General features: G+C 38.5%; 1 protein-coding gene across 2 annotated transcripts; it reads right to left on the reverse strand.

Moving 5' to 3' along the window:
- Positions 1–547: 547 nt before the first annotated feature.
- On the reverse strand, positions 548–14,610 carry LOC131430311 (uncharacterized). Of its 2 annotated transcripts, XM_058595184.1 has the most exons (7): positions 14,276–14,610; positions 13,540–14,211; positions 13,387–13,476; positions 2,911–3,006; positions 1,037–2,848; positions 689–855; positions 548–627 (listed from the first exon to the last, which is right to left on the reverse strand). In XM_058595184.1, exons 1-7 carry the CDS (start codon positions 14,533–14,535, stop codon positions 623–625), a joined length of 3,102 nt encoding a protein of 1,033 aa, XP_058451167.1. In that variant the 5' UTR covers positions 14,536–14,610; the 3' UTR covers positions 548–622. The 2 variants fall into 2 exon arrangements, with proteins under 2 accessions (XP_058451167.1, XP_058451166.1); XM_058595183.1 differs by lacking the exon at positions 548–627 and having other exon boundaries at positions 634–855.
- Positions 14,611–15,925: the final 1,315 nt, after the last annotated feature.

A 15,925-nucleotide genomic window follows, 5' to 3' on the forward strand; every position in this document is an offset into this window, starting at 1 on the left:
TAATATGATGTCGATTCGAGAGACTTTCGGATGGGTATTGCTTTCTTTTAGATACATTAAAAAATTTCCCAGTTTTCATCCACTATGGAGATTGGAAGGAAAGACGTCTTCAGAGTCCGCTTCAAGACTCTCATTCCTGGAGTCAGGGGCCAATTTCCCTGTGGGACTTTGCGATGTTCGAGTCTTAACAGCTCCTCTTTAACTAACGACTGACAGAGTGAATCCAAACTATTCCAATTAATCACTTTTACGATCATCAACTGACTGCACTGTAGTCTTTTTATCTTTACTTCCAGTACTGTAACGAGACCTGCAAGTGCAAATTCATTGAGCAGATATAACAGATCTTCCTCCAATTAATAGTTTTAATAAATTGAAAGAATGAATTAACTGAAAACGACAGATTGACCTTTTCATGGATGCGAACCAGGCTTGTCATAAATAAGTAAAAGATCAATGTGCCCTAGATGTTTTCAAACTAATGGTGGAGAGTGGAGATGGTACTTGAACTATTAGTTGTGAATCCTGTTTGAGACGAGCTTCCCTTCGACAACCCAATAAATACACCGAAGCCAGTTTTACATTGAAATTTATATTCATCTTTTCTTTAGTCAATTTCAACTCAAACTGTAATTTAACAAGAACAACATATCAACATCAATAAATAACCCACAAAATCGTCACATACATCCCATATAGCAAGCATTGTAACCACAGACGGCTGCCGGAGCGCATGGCGATGTGTAACAGGAGTTGGCCACTTGACAGCTGTATCCCGTCGACATGGTCGGATAGCAGTACTGAGCCGGCGCACAGAATCTATTTGTATCACAAATCACTTCCGCTTGGCAAGGTCTGTAAATATCAGAATAGTTTTATGTACACTATTGTCACTAGGAAAAAGGTCTACAAACGCGAAATTCCTAGCTTTACAACAAATAAATATAAGATATCTATTAAGATTATTTGAAAAAACTATGTATGTATTCTGCTCTGTTAAACATTATGTACAAAATATAATAAAATCAATATTCACTTGATTCTGGCGCCTACTGCTCCAACTGGAATTCCGGCGAATTTTCCAGTTGTTCTGCTCGAGCCTCCTTTTCCAGCAGCACCTTTTCCTGCGCCATCTTTTCCAGCGCCATCTTTTCCAGTAGCACCTTTTCCTGCGCCACCTTTTCCTACCCCACCCTTTCCAGCACCACCTTTTCCTGCGCCACCTTTTCCAACACCTTTGCCACCTTTCGAAGAATCCTTGTCTAACCCACGACCAACTTTAACCCTTCCGGCTGCATTCATATCCCGTGGATCTACGCGACCTGGTTTGCATTTTAGTTTATCTGCGGGAATCTGTACTTTGTAGTCCTCTTCACAATATTGCGTCTCCGTACAAACCACATCGGGTTTTCGTGTGCCCGTCTTTAGCATGGCTGACGGAGGTGTAAACTCGAGGTCCAACTCGGACTCACTATCGACTGGTACGTCCTTTATTTCGGTGCTACGAGCAAGTCCAAATCGTTTCGAAAGCTTCCGCAGCTCCTGCTTCAAAAGCTTTTTCTCTTTTTCGCTTCTATGGGTACAGGATTCTATCTCGGGACATCCACACAATGTGAATCCTTTGACTTTTAAAGCATTTCGCAGTTGATATAGTTTACCCATGTTGGGATCTTTTGCCAGTTTGAACCGAATCGGTTGGCAAGCAAGGTAAGGATCTTGGGCTGTTTTGAGGGTTGCCGCATCTTTCAATGGGTTCATAACGACAACATATTCTCCGTTCCGTTTTACTATTTGCAAAGTTGGCTTCTGCTTCGTAGGATCTGTTTCCGTTTCACCTTTCTTAAGCAGAGATTTTCCTCTTTTGCTCACCGGTATGTTGTCCAGTGGGTAGCTAACCAGGAAGTGTTGCATCAGTTCCTTGATCGGTTTACGCACGGCACCTGGGCGCCAACCTTTCCGGATGCGTCCGATTCCCGGCGTACTCACATTCCATTGCCAACCCATATGCGGCGGCACAGGATTCCCGCGAAGGATACATTCACGATGACCCACTGAAATGCCGGGATATCGGTTTCCGTATCGATAAGAGTATTTTCCACTGTTTTGTTTCTTGATGCGACGCAACAAACTTCGTTGATTTTTGCGGATCTGTGCTGCACTGAGAATCGAGCAACCTCTATCTAAGGTGTCGCTCGTAGAATTCCTCGATCTAGACCCAACCTTTCGCAACTCCACACTCTGAATTCCACCGGAGATAATTTTGTTTTTGTGGGCATCGGCTTTCTTCAAAATCTCCTCCACATTTAGAGAAACCACGGAGCTACGCGTCGACCGACGTCCGGATTTTTCGTGCTTGGAGTCCGCCTCTTCTCCGTATGCCTTTTTAAGGTGAGCCATCCGAGTAGCCTTAGTTATCTTTTTCGGTGTAGAACTGAATCGATCCCTTAACGATTGTCTGGTTTTCGGTCGGTTGATCGCCTTTCGGGCAAGAATCTCCGAGTCGGAAGTAGACGACTGAGTGGAGGAGTTTTGTGCGGTATTGCCGTTCTGTTCCGGTAATTTTCGTCTTTCACAATCGGGACACTTGCCTCCTCGGAGTCGACAGATCGGACAATGTCGGCCGTCAAGAGAAGCCGATCGGCCACCGGCAACTAATGCCGACGAATGTCTTCGTTGAATATCACCGAACTCGAAATCGCCCATCCACGAGTTCATTACACTGGGCGTCAGTTCATCTGCCTTGGGCAATGGACTTCCCGGACGTTTCGGGTGACACTTGAAGCCACACTTCGGACAGTGCGCCTGCAGCGGAATCCAGTCCAGGTTGAGCCCACAGCGTTGGCAAAATCTGAAAGTGAGTGTTGGGAATTGAAGAAATGATGTTTGGTTTATTAGCTTTAATTTTCGTACCGAGTGCCGACCGATCTGGGACATATTTTGTGATCCTGATGATCTTGATGTGGAATGGTATTGAAGGTGTTATCCTCACCTCTTAGTAGACTGTTTCTGAAAAACGAAAAAAGATGATAATACATATACTTTTGAATGTGTACTTATATGTGCGAATTTCACTAGACTTTTGCATAGTTTTTTATTTCATACTTTGTGCTAAGTGCACATAACTTTCTAGCATTAAAAATGCCCTACTCTTCATCATACCAGGCTGAGTGTCAATTTAAAAAATGCAAAACTAACCGCGTAACCTTTTTCTGTCATAATTGTGAATGCTTTTAACTCAGTCATTTGTTGATGGATTTATATAATTTAACGTCCAATCGATTCGAAAACATTTAACTTAAACTTATTAGGTACAGTCGTTTAAGTATTTCAATTGCATACCATTGATTGGTTTGATTTGAATTGACCTATGTTCTCACGAGCCAATCACAGTCGCAGTCACAGTGCGTCGACGATGTCATCAAAAGGGAATCTATAAATCCCTTGCTGCCAGCGAGTAAGGTGTTCGAGTAGTGAGTGGATAACGAAACTGAAAGTTACATCCATTCGCTCGCTGGATAGTCGCATTAGTATATGTGTGCGGTGTTTTGATACCGTATTCACTTGAGTATATTGAAAACTAGTTAGCAGTTTATTTTGACTCATCAGTAACTAGCAGCAATGTTGCTCGAATATCAAAAATGCAACGAACGCCAATGATCATCGTTCGCTTTCCTTCGCCTTTGTTCGATAATTGCTCTGATATTCAGACTTGTTCGTATATTCGGGTGCGAACGAAGCCAACGTTGCTTCGTTGCTCGCATGAAGGTCTATTCCTTGCAGTTGTTATTCGCATTGAACATACCCCCGAATGACTTAAAGCGAATGTGGAACGAATATTCATGCAGCAATCATCGTCAAAACCTAATTCGCGATGATCGTTCGTGCTGTCTTTGAAACAAGCAAATTAGTACCATAGTCTTATGTGTATGTGATGAACCATATCCCAAAACTCTCACTTTGCTGCTACCGCACGAGATATGATGAATTTATTAGATGAAGAATGCTTCGCGAACCAATTCGAAGAGTAAAGTAAATGAACGAATGTATAAAACGAACATGCACGATGTATACCAGCAGCGAAGAATGTATTAGAAGATTCGGGTTCTCTACGATTATTGCTTATTCATTTTCACCTTTCTCTCATTCGTGCAGTGAATAGTTCAACGTTGTTTGAAACGCGCATGAGTATAGACAGGATATTCGCAGCGAGGATTGGTGAATGAATTAGTTATACGAAGAATATGTGCAACATTGACTAGCAGGCCGATTTAAAATGCTTGTATCCCAGTGATTTGTTAATAGATTTTCCTTGATTCGAAAGCTTCAATATTGTACATTTTAAAATGTTTTAATTTGTCAACGGGTCGTGTGCATACTGAAATCTCCATTTACATACGAACAAAACGGTGGCGCGCAAATGGATTCAGTATAAAGTTGTGTTATGATGATAATCATAGTTACTTCTTTTTCATTAAATGTGGCTAAACACAGGCATTTTGTCCCAGGTTGTCGGCTCAATGCATAGGGCGCTGGTCTTACAAACTAGTTGTCGTATGTTCGAGCCCCGACCTGGAAGGGTTCGTAGTGTCAGTAGAATCGTAGCACCAGCCATGTCGTGGTTCTGTACACTCTGAATCGGCTTCGAAGTCTGTTGAAACAGAAGGAATGTAATACTACAGGAATGTAATACTAAGGCTTTGCTTTGATGCAATATTTTTCGATCAAAATATACAAAATGTTCTCTTGAATCTCTGTTTATAAAACTAATCAGTTTTTACGTTTTCTTTCTTGAAAATTATCATTATGATATGAAATCGTTCCATTTATTCAGGTTTATATTTTGAGACTGTTCGTATTCAAAATTGATCTTTTAAGAAACTTTGAAATCATCATAATTGATTTCCATTTGAGGGATATTTTTCAAAATCTTTACAATATAAAAATTTGTATAAGACATAAAAATATAACAGAATCCATTATTCTGGAAGAATCTAATTGTCAAAAAAATCTAAGCGCTTGAAGTATTGTAAATTTGTCACAGTTTAGTGCATCCACCATCATCTTTATTTTCGTGTTTTTTTATGGGAACCTTAAAATTATTTCATTTTAATGTAATCGTACTCGGTCGTGTCTGGCATACAAAACTTTTTTTTAATTATAGTTTAGAAAGCTTCCAGTCTTGTTCTGATAAACAGCAATGTGAATGTAATGTCATCTAATTAAAACTTCTTTTGATTTTGCGAATACAAATGAAAATTATCGAAAAATTAAAAAGGCTTTCATTCAGAATAAGGATGGTTTGGAAGCTAAAGTTGAAAACAATCAATTGCAATTATTCCGTTCCAATTATTTAGAATGTTACGTTCCTTTTGACAAGAGCTGTTTGTAGTCATTATAACCTGAGGATGAATGAATAAACCTTCGAAACGTTGGTCAGTCACGCAAATCAACTATGGCTACTATGACGATATTTAAATCCAAACAGATTGTAAAAATATCATCGAACTTTTGGACTGAGTTTAAAGCGCATCCCATAAGGAAATGTTTCTATATGTTAATATGTTATTAAAGAGAATAACACGTGAGAGTTACATGCATGACCGCCACCATTATTTCTCATAATTACGAACAAATACTCGCTGAATACATTAAAAAATACATAAAATATCTTATTTTTCAAAACCCTTTGAAAATTGTCCATTGAAATATAGGTGGAGCCCGATCGTGGAAAACATGAAAAATGTAAATTTTAAATTACACACGGCGAACCCTTCGACCATAAAACTGCGATATCGCAGTTTTTGATTTTTGCAATAGTTGATTTAACTAATTTCTTTTTGATTCAACCAATATGGTTTTTGATTTGCATATATTCAAGTAGTTGAAAAATATGTTGTTTTGAATGCTGTCAAATGCCGGAGACAGTTGAAAGCAAAACAATAATCGCAATGCAAAATCAACAACTTTTTTAGTTGAAATCTGTTCGCGTCACTTCAAAATGTCAATGAAAACAACATCGATGGTTAAAGCGTTTGTTGAAATTGCGTTCATTCGATTTGAGAAATTTATGATAACAAGTGTTTATCTAACAGCGGTGGTGTAATAAAGTTAACCTTGTTTAAGATGGAAATAATTTAGTGACAAATTAGAAAATGTTAATGAATGATCATCTCGTAATCTTTCAGGTATGCGCAAAAATTTTACGCTTCAAATTCGATCATTGATTTACTTCCGGCAGACTGTTTTACTTCCAGCAGTTTGATACCGATGGTGATGTTCATGCACTAGCAATAAAACGCTTTTTGACATGAATTTAATTTATAAAAGTAACAGGAGCGAAGGATTTCAAACACACAGAACGCGCTGCGTTTGAACGGCGCGTTTGAATCGCCGTCGCAAAATTCCAATTCCCAGCGGTTGAAGCACCGAAGGTCATGTAAATTGACTAAAATTATCAGTGCATAACTTTAGTTCAACCGTTTGAAGGCATCATCTTTCAATACTCATTTTAGGTCAATTTTATAATTTCGCTAATTTACTCGCCCCTCCGGGCACTTTTTCTGATTAAAAACGTTTTTCTACATCAATCATTTCCGATCGAATCAGAAGTATTTTTTTAGAATTAAGATCTTTACTGATCTCGACTTGACACAATCACGATCATACAAAAATCAAAATCACTCAGAGATCAGATCAGTTCTGATTTCGTAATGATAATTTATTCCTTGGTTAAGATCACTTGAAATCAGCAGTGATCGGTGGTTTTCCCAGCCCCAATGGTATTACATGTCAATATAAAATACTTTAACAACGATATTTATTTCATGAATCTCAACATACCGAACTTATTTCAAATAGATCGCAAATATTTTCGCAAATCAATAACATTGCTCGAGTTGATTCAACTATTTGCAATGTCTAAAACAAATAAAACCGATTTATTTTTCAACTAACAGAATTTTGTTTCTATAACAACACCAGTTATTTCAACTAAAATATTTGTTGAAATTGAAAGGTATGTGTCCTCACTAATTGACAGCATTTTTTTTTTCAAACAGTTAAATTAGTTGTTTCAACCATCGTTTCTGCTAATCGAAAAACAAAAATGACAGTTTAGTTAAAACAACAATCGATTAGTTGTACCAAATTTTAACCAATCGAATTCAGAATATCAACTAATACTCTGCTTGAAATGGGATCGCGGGTGGTTCCGTGCACGAAGTCACGGTTGTCTGAACATAGAGGCAGGATGATCTTGAACAACGGGTGAACATCCATCAAAACAACGGAGCAAAAATTAATGACAATAACAAAGCAAAAGACATCCTCATTTTAACCTTTTCGTGGACGAAATATTTGCCAGATGGATGATTGTTTGCTATTATTCATTAAATTGATAGCCTATACACAATTTTTTAAGTAAATTCATAAGCATTTTGCCTCACACAGTTCGGGTCATTTTGCTATTATTTTTTAAATTTTTATTGGTCATAATTTTTTTATTGTTAAACTGTTACGTTAAGCTTAAGCGCATCCCGATCATCAAGCCCAAACAAGTTTATAATAAAAACCTGTTTTCGTAGCAAGTGCTGATATAAGCCTGATATTGTTAGTAGTTAAAATATACAAATTTTCTAACAAGTATTTAAAAGAGAAATATTTTAGATACAATATGTTGATCGGGATATGAGCCGAAATAAAAACAAAAAATGAATGGTAAACAGATGAGGAAAACTCATCACGCTTGTTTGCCTTTTCCGAACTCGAAAGTTTTTGATAGTCTCAAACCCGACGAGTTTGGGTCAACTGGACGAGTATAAAAAACGAGTATAAATCATGATCGAAAATCGATCATTTCTTCTTGTGCGTTAGACGAAACCAAACGTCATTCGCATTTCGAATGCCGTGGCCTGCAACCAGCAGCTGTAGAAACAGACCTTCTACGTGGTGTGAAACAACATTTGGAATGGATTTTGTAACTGAATTCTAAACCTGAATTTTGGAACTGAATACAAAATCTGGTCTACCTGAATTCTGAACTAAATTTAAGGTTTGGAACTTAGTTCCAGAATGCAGGTTTAGAAATTAAGACTAAGACTCTGGAACTGAATCCTAATTCTAGATTCTGGAACTAGATTGATGAAACTGTTTTATAGACTTGATTTTCGAGCTAAATTTAATGTTTTAGTTTGAGTTCAGAATTAGTATCAAGGATTCTGATTCAGGAATTCAAGATCAGGTTTCAAGAAAAACAATTTAGAACTGTCTTCTGAATTATAATTTAATTGTTGAATTTAGTTTCATAATCCTCTTCCCAAATTCTGGTTCAGAATTCAGAGCCTTAGTTAGGAATTCAAGTTTAGAATTCAAATCTAGATTCAAATCCAAAACTTCGATTCGGAAAAGTTCCAGAATCTTGATCTGGAGTCCGAACCTGAGTTTTGCAATTGTGTTCGGAGCCAATGCCAGGTTTCAGTTCCAGTTCCTGAACACGCAGTATTAAGGTTCGGTCAGCTGAGCTGAGCTGAAGTAGATCGACCGTAGTTGCACTTCGTGATTAACCGAATGAGTGGAAATGTACAATGAGCCACGAAAATGAAGCTTGGGAGAAGCAAATCATTTTCACTGTACATACCCACTCACTCCTAACTTTTTATTAAATGATCAATAACGACGCTGGCTACAACCAAAGGCTGTGCTACTGAGGGAAAGGAAGGTATGTTAGTTCGATACTCGTTGTTTCTAGAGACCGCGGGTACCACTGTATCTCTACGAGCGTCACGGAAGAGGAGATTTGTTAGTAGGGAGGGAAAGAGATCCGGATATGTTTCGGTAAACAATATGATCTTAACAAAACCTGATTTTCGATACTCAGGAGAAATATAATAAGTAAGAAAAATGGAAAATATCTCCAAGGAACGATCTCACCAGTGTGCCTTTTCTCCTGCTCGCTCTGCTGTCAGCAACGCGAGATGAAACACGACCACTGAAAGAATAAAATAAAAACACTCGCGAATGGGTCCGCTACAGACCAACCCTAGACCTTTAGTCTGAATGATACGATCGACTTGTAAACTTTCACACATTCCATAGAAATCCGACAACACCGATAATGACATGCAGACGTCGCTTCGAACGGTTAACAGGTTAACATCGTTGAATTTTGGGGCGGTAAATTCTCAGTTTTCACCGCATGTGCATCTTTAGTTTCGCGGATCAATATTATTCAATAAATAGCACTCTCACTACTAAACACACACTTGTCACACCTGCACTATCTTTTCAACCAAATTTTTAACTCTTATTTAAACTTGCACTTAATGCAAACATAAACTTTACTCTTCGTTCGCATACGAGATATACACAGAAGTGAATATTTTGCTTATATAAATCGTACTGTTTCACGCAGTATTAAGGTTCGGCCAGACTATTAAGTTCTTTGATGAGCTTACAATACAAATGACCAGTGATAGAATATTACAAATGTTTGAACCATTTAGATAGGGTAAGAGAAAGTCATTATCATACAACTAGGTGAATTAAGAAGGGTTGTTTTACCATGCAAATGTTGAATTTTGTGGCGCATAATGTGTTTTTTTGCGAGAAGGGCTTCTTCTTTAATTCAATATGAAGAAAACAGCCGCCGAAACTCATTCGCCCTTATTCTGAATAACGACGTATTGATTTTTCGATCGAATGTGGTTCGATCGAATCAAAGCTACCTTTGATTTTGCTAGCGTTATGGGGAATACAAATGAAATACGAGGGAAAAAACGATACGACGTTATTCAGAATAAGGGCGATTGTATTTTGGTGGAAGTGTATAATGAGTAAGTCCAAACTAAACGTTTCGGAAGTGGTTTGCATGGATTAGAAGAGCAATTTTAATTTGGACGACGAAAAACGAGCCGGGCGCCACCAAAGTTTTATTATAAAGAATTAGAGGAATTGATCGATCAAGACCCGTCGCAAACGTAAAATAACTCGAAATTACTCAAAAAAAAACATTTAAAAGCAATGGGAATAATTCGAAAGGTAGGTAATTGGGTGCCGTATGAGTTGATCCATCCATGGAAGTTGACCATCAATGTCAACTTTCCCTCTCTGAGCAGCCTAGATAGCCGTGTAGTGTCGGTAGCGGTTTCCCAACTGGCTAAGAATAACGCTACGGTCCACCTGTACCGATGGTATAAGTCCACCAAACAGGTAAGCCGTGTGGCATCCGGCGGAATTATTTTTTTACCAAGAATTGATCCACTGGTTTCCTGTTCCATGTCGTAAAAGGCCACAAAAATAGGAACTCCTAAGTCAAGGTGTATTTCCGTGCCGATGGCTGAATGGCTGCAGGAGGTTAAACATTGCAGTCGTGAACGGAATATCTTGGGTTTTTCCCTTACTGGATACACGCAATGCTTAGCAATCAACTTCTTTGATCATCGCTTCGGCGAGCCAGAGATTAGAAAGCTGAGTGTCTGTGGGTGTCTTCAAGGTGGTGTACTATCCCCACTTTTATGGAACCTAGTCGCTGATGGTTTGTTAAGGAAACTTAATAACCTTGGATTTCCGACTTATGGTTTTGCCGACGATTATCATATATTGATGACCGGTATAAGCATTAACACTCTCTTTGATTTAATGCAGCAAGCCCTGCGATCTGTTGAACAATGGTGTTGTCAGGTTGGATTGTCTGTAAATCCGGGCAAAACATCAATGGTGCTTTTCACTCATCGTAGGATAATCACAGGAGCTCGTCCGTTGCAGTTCTTTGGTTCAGAGGTCACTGTGGTCGATCAAGTTAAATACGTCGGGGTTATTCTTGACTCAAAACTGAATTGGACTGCTCACATTGACTTCAGGATTGAAGGAGCTTGCATGGCTTTCGGCCAATGCAGACGAGCTTTTAGAAAATCATGGGGACTCAAACCCAGATATATTCATTGGATCTACACAACTATTGTTAGACCAATTTTAGCAGAAAGGAGAAGTCGCGACAGTTCAGTCAAAGCTAAATCATCTCCAAAGGATGGTCCTAATGGCGATGACAGGAGCATTCACGACAACTCCTAATGCTTCTCTAGAGGCGCTATTGTGTATTAAACCACTACATGTGTTCCTAAAACAAGAAGCATTATCTTGTGCATACCGTCTTACTGGCGCAGCTTGCAAACTTGCGCTCAGACAAAAGCATTTCTACCAGATTTAAATCTGAAAATGTCAAAGTGTCTACTGCATTTCTCCAAGTATCATTGCAGTATTCTGGTCAGAGCTCTGACTGGACATTGCAAACTCAATTATCACATGGCTACTATTCAACGTGCTGAGTATTATTCGTGTGATTTGTGTGAATGCGATTATGGTTCTTCATATCATCTGATATGTAACTGTCCCGCATTGACGCAACTACGTATCCGGGTTTTTGGTTCTCCATACATGGTTGAGTCTGTGTATGCGGAGCTAAAATTGAAGGATATTCTCTCGTTTCTCACCCAATGTGGTAAGGAGCTATAGCCAGAAGGGTTCATCGTTCTTCCTGGAGTGAATGAATCCCTTCTGTATTCACCTTAAATAGGGTTTAGCAGATTGTTTGGCATCCTTTGGGGGGTACCGAATTTACTTCTGCTCGTACATACTGCGAGTCGTTCTGCATTCTTCCGAGAATGGTGTCGCTTTTGTAAGATCTCTAAATCCTCTCGGGGGTTGGAGGTTTTATTAACAGCAGACTGTTCGGGACCTCCTAGAGGTTCAGAATTTCCTTCTGCTTCCACTAAATGTGATCCTCAGCAGATTGTTCAGCATCCCTTAGGGGTGCAGAATTTACTTCTGCTTTTATGTGTTTTTGTGTCGTCAATTTTTCCCATCCTCCTAATCCAACCCTTACCATTTCCTTTCAATCCTTCCCTCTTATATATCGGGAAAATGATGCTAAAAACAAATTGATGGCAAGGCACAAATCTCCAAATATCAAGGGGAACGTGCCATTTGAGCCAATTTGTTCTGATTCCTGATTCCTGAAGTCCAAACTAAACGTTTCGGAAGTGGTTTGCATGGATTAGAAGAGCAATTTTGATTTGGACGACGAAAGACGAGCCGGGCGCCACCAAAGTTTTATTATAAAGAATTAGAGGAATTGATCGATCAAGACCCGTCGCAAACGTAAAATAACTCGAAATTACTCAAAAAAAACATTTAAAAGCAATGGGAATAATTCGAAAGGTAGGTAATTGGGTGCCGTATGAGTTGAAGCTAAGAAATGTCGAACTACGTTTACTAACGTGCACACAACTACTTCAATGGCAATGCATAATAGATATTTTACATCGAATTGTTACTGGCGAAAAAATTACGATAATTCAACGTTAGGTAACGTATGAATACCTCGGCCATGCATCATCATCGACGTTCATTCCGAATGTACATGGTCTAAAGGCTATGCTCTGTATATGCTGGGACCTACTGGATATGATATGTGTATTATGAGCTGCTGCAACCAAGTGAATGGACCACGGGGGAGGTCTACCGACGACAGTTGATATGTTTGAGCTGAACATTGCTTGGAAAATGACCACAATACACCGATAGACACGGCAAAGTAATTTTGCAACATGACAATGCTAGCCCACATGTTGCACTACGGGAAAATAATCTTATAAACGCTCAAATGGGAAGTCCTACTCTATCCACCATATTACCCCGACATTGCTATTTATTCCGATCGATGCAGCATGGCCTTACTGACCAGTACTTCTCAAAACATGATGAAGTCAATAAATTGATCGATTGTGACCAAACCTGTTCGAATTTTTTCATAGGGGTATCCGTGAATTACCAGGAAGATGGGAAAAATCTATCTTACTATGGACAATACTCTGAATTCTCGTAACCATTTATTGTCAACGAAGCTTAGAATTTCGAAAAAAAAACTAGTGAATTGGAAGTTTTACTGCATCGACCTTGAATTGTAATAGTATAGATTGGTTGAATTATTCTTGCAAAGTGAATAGAGGTTGTCAACATTTGGACGTCAAGAATGTCGAAACGTCTAAGTGCAGAGTTTGCGAACAGAATTTCTTTTCCACCATGGATTGTATCACCGGGCTTCAGTTATTTCCGATAAGTAGTAAAGCTCATTAGTAGACTCCCCATGCTTTTTGGCCGATTACTCGACTATCAATCAATGAATTGTGATAAAATTTGATACAATATCATTGCTTCAGCTGTAAGAAGCAACACTGCAGGCGAATGCACCTATTTTTATTAATCGAACAGAAGGTCTCGCTCTAACTTATGGTTTCCGAATATGAAATTTTGAGTTGAGATTATTGGGGGTACCGTTACCGTCGCTTAAAAAAGACTGACTCGAACAAAATTACTGATTTTGATAAATACCTTGACCCAGCTCTTCTCCTAGAGACAAAATTCGGTTCCGATATGCGTGCCGCACCGATGGCATGCTTAGAAGGCTCAAACTCTTCAAAGCTGTAAACGTAAATAAAATACGTTTTATTCTGAAACCCATGAAATCATCTTATTATCTCCTACCGCTTGGCGCTACCTTCCGGATATATCTGGACAGGCTCCAGCTGACGAAGTAATGGATTGCAGGTTACACCGGTTACCGTGTATCCTCCGCAGGTGTTACAAAACCGATCTTCTTCGGGTTCCTTCGGTGGTTCCTGTACTTTACCGGCGGGATAAAGCCTAGCTTCCCGTTCGATCTGTTCAATTTTGCGCTTCATCATTTCCAGGTCCGGATCTTGCTTTGACCGTTCGCAGTTCGCCAGAATTCCATCTATCAGCTCGTACCGGCAGCTAATTTCACTTGGGCTTCTGAGAGCGTTGCATTTCAGGCAGGTCAACATCTGCCGAATCGTTTCCTCCTGATACTCACTGCTTCTCCGCTTGGGAGAATCGTTGACAATGAAAAGAAGGGAATCATTTTCAATCTTGGAGGCGTTCAGTTCCACGTTCGATTTTTCTCGATCAGTTTTCAGAATGAGATGGATGGTTCCAATCTTGGCAGAACTGTGCTCGAGGGGAAACGTTTTGGAAATCACCGTTGGTTCAAACTCGGCCGGATCAAACGTAGCCAGATTGACTTCTGCTAGGTGAATACTGGATCTACCGAGTTCTACGTCTTCGTGTTTGATTGCCACTTCAAGATCATGATTCAACAGGTACTGCTTGAACTGTTCCGCATTTTCACAAGGAATACTTAAAATAATATTTAAACATTACTTTTGAATTACCATAAAAAAATCCATAGAATTCAACGTACCTTACAGCGTTCCCCTGACGTTGTTGGTTGATTTCGCTTTCGGTTCCAACGATTTCAACCTCAGAATCCCCCAGCATCATGGTAATGCGAAGTTTACGCTGGACATCGTTACGAGAATCGACCAGTTCTAGAGATTTTACCAGAATGATTAAATTGTAGCTTTCGGAGGCAGCGATGTCATTGTCGGGAAATTCTGCTTTCTTGAGATCGTCGAGATGTCTTAGACTCGCACTGGAGGCAGTTTCTTCACTTTCAACCATGATGATTTCGAGCTGCTTCGAAACGGCAACAAGAACTTAAAACGGTCACGCCAAAAATGATTGAGAAAAAATTTGGACAGTTTTCCAATGGCTGCTACGATTGCACGATTGGGGGTTCTGCCAAATGCAAGTTATCATAAAACCCGACAATAATTTGTAAAATGAAAAAAAAAACTACATTAATCCACCTAGTGGTGTCATGATACCTTTCTCATATAACTCATGTTTTCATAAGTATTACGAAGAGATTTCTCAAAATACTTTTACATGAATCTTGAGAAAGAACAAAAAAGTTAGAGTGCATATAACCAGAGTGATGACATCTCATCCGTAATTCTGGCAACACCTCAAAACGTTTGATCCGAAATTATGACAGTTTCGTTCACATTGTATTGTATTTGACAGGTCGTTTGCTCGTTTGGAACAAAGCTGTCATTCCAAACGAACAGCTGTCGTCACTCTGGTTCAAGGCACTCTAAGAAAAGTTTGTTTGAGCATACACACTGAGAAAAAAGCGATCAAGAGTTTCATAAAACTAGGACTTATGAACCGAAAAGAAAGCAACTCCATTAAGAGGTAGAGATTCTCATAAACAGTCTTAAGATTTTTGCAATTGTTATCTATGCAAAGAATAATTATTCGTTTTATACAGAATTATAACAACTGAATTAATTTATTTCAGAAATATTTTGTAATAAATTTTGAAATATTTTTGGCTGGTAAACTGTTAAAATAAAAAAAAAATCATAACAAAAAAGACTCTAGCGGGAACAAAATTGTAACAGATTTTGAAACATTTGTATCACAATTATTATTGAATTTGATATGACTACAGAAGTCCGAATGCAGAAATTTCTATCAATAGTTGTAATAAATTAGATAGCAAATTTAACACAGAAAAACTACATCACAGCCAACTTTTAGCATCGTTCTAATCCAAAATTGTTGAAATATTTTTAATAATAAATGAATAATTCTTTTAGTTCTTTGAAATTCTGATCATTATATTTCGATTGAAAGCAACGGAAGAACTCATTTTTCCAATTAATGAACTTTATCATGAGTCTTGCAAATTGAAAATAAAACAACATTGTTATTATATAGTTATCATAAGTTTTAACTTTCAACTGTTTTCATTTGTTAAATATCTCAAAATAACACAAATTGTTATACATATCAACTGTTGATATACTTGTGTTATGATTTTGTTATGTGCATCTGATCGGGTAGTCCGTGATGTGAAAATGTCATAATTTGTTCGTATGATTTCATTCTTAGCAAAGATGGCAAACGTGAAAGGAATCGTTATTAACCAGCCGCTATTGCTTAACGATTTATTTAGTGATGCACCAGAATTTTGCAGGAAGATATTACCGTCTACAAATTTCTT

Source organism: Malaya genurostris, chromosome 2 (assembly GCF_030247185.1).
Source record: "Malaya genurostris strain Urasoe2022 chromosome 2, Malgen_1.1, whole genome shotgun sequence".
NCBI lineage: Eukaryota > Metazoa > Arthropoda > Insecta > Diptera > Culicidae > Malaya > Malaya genurostris.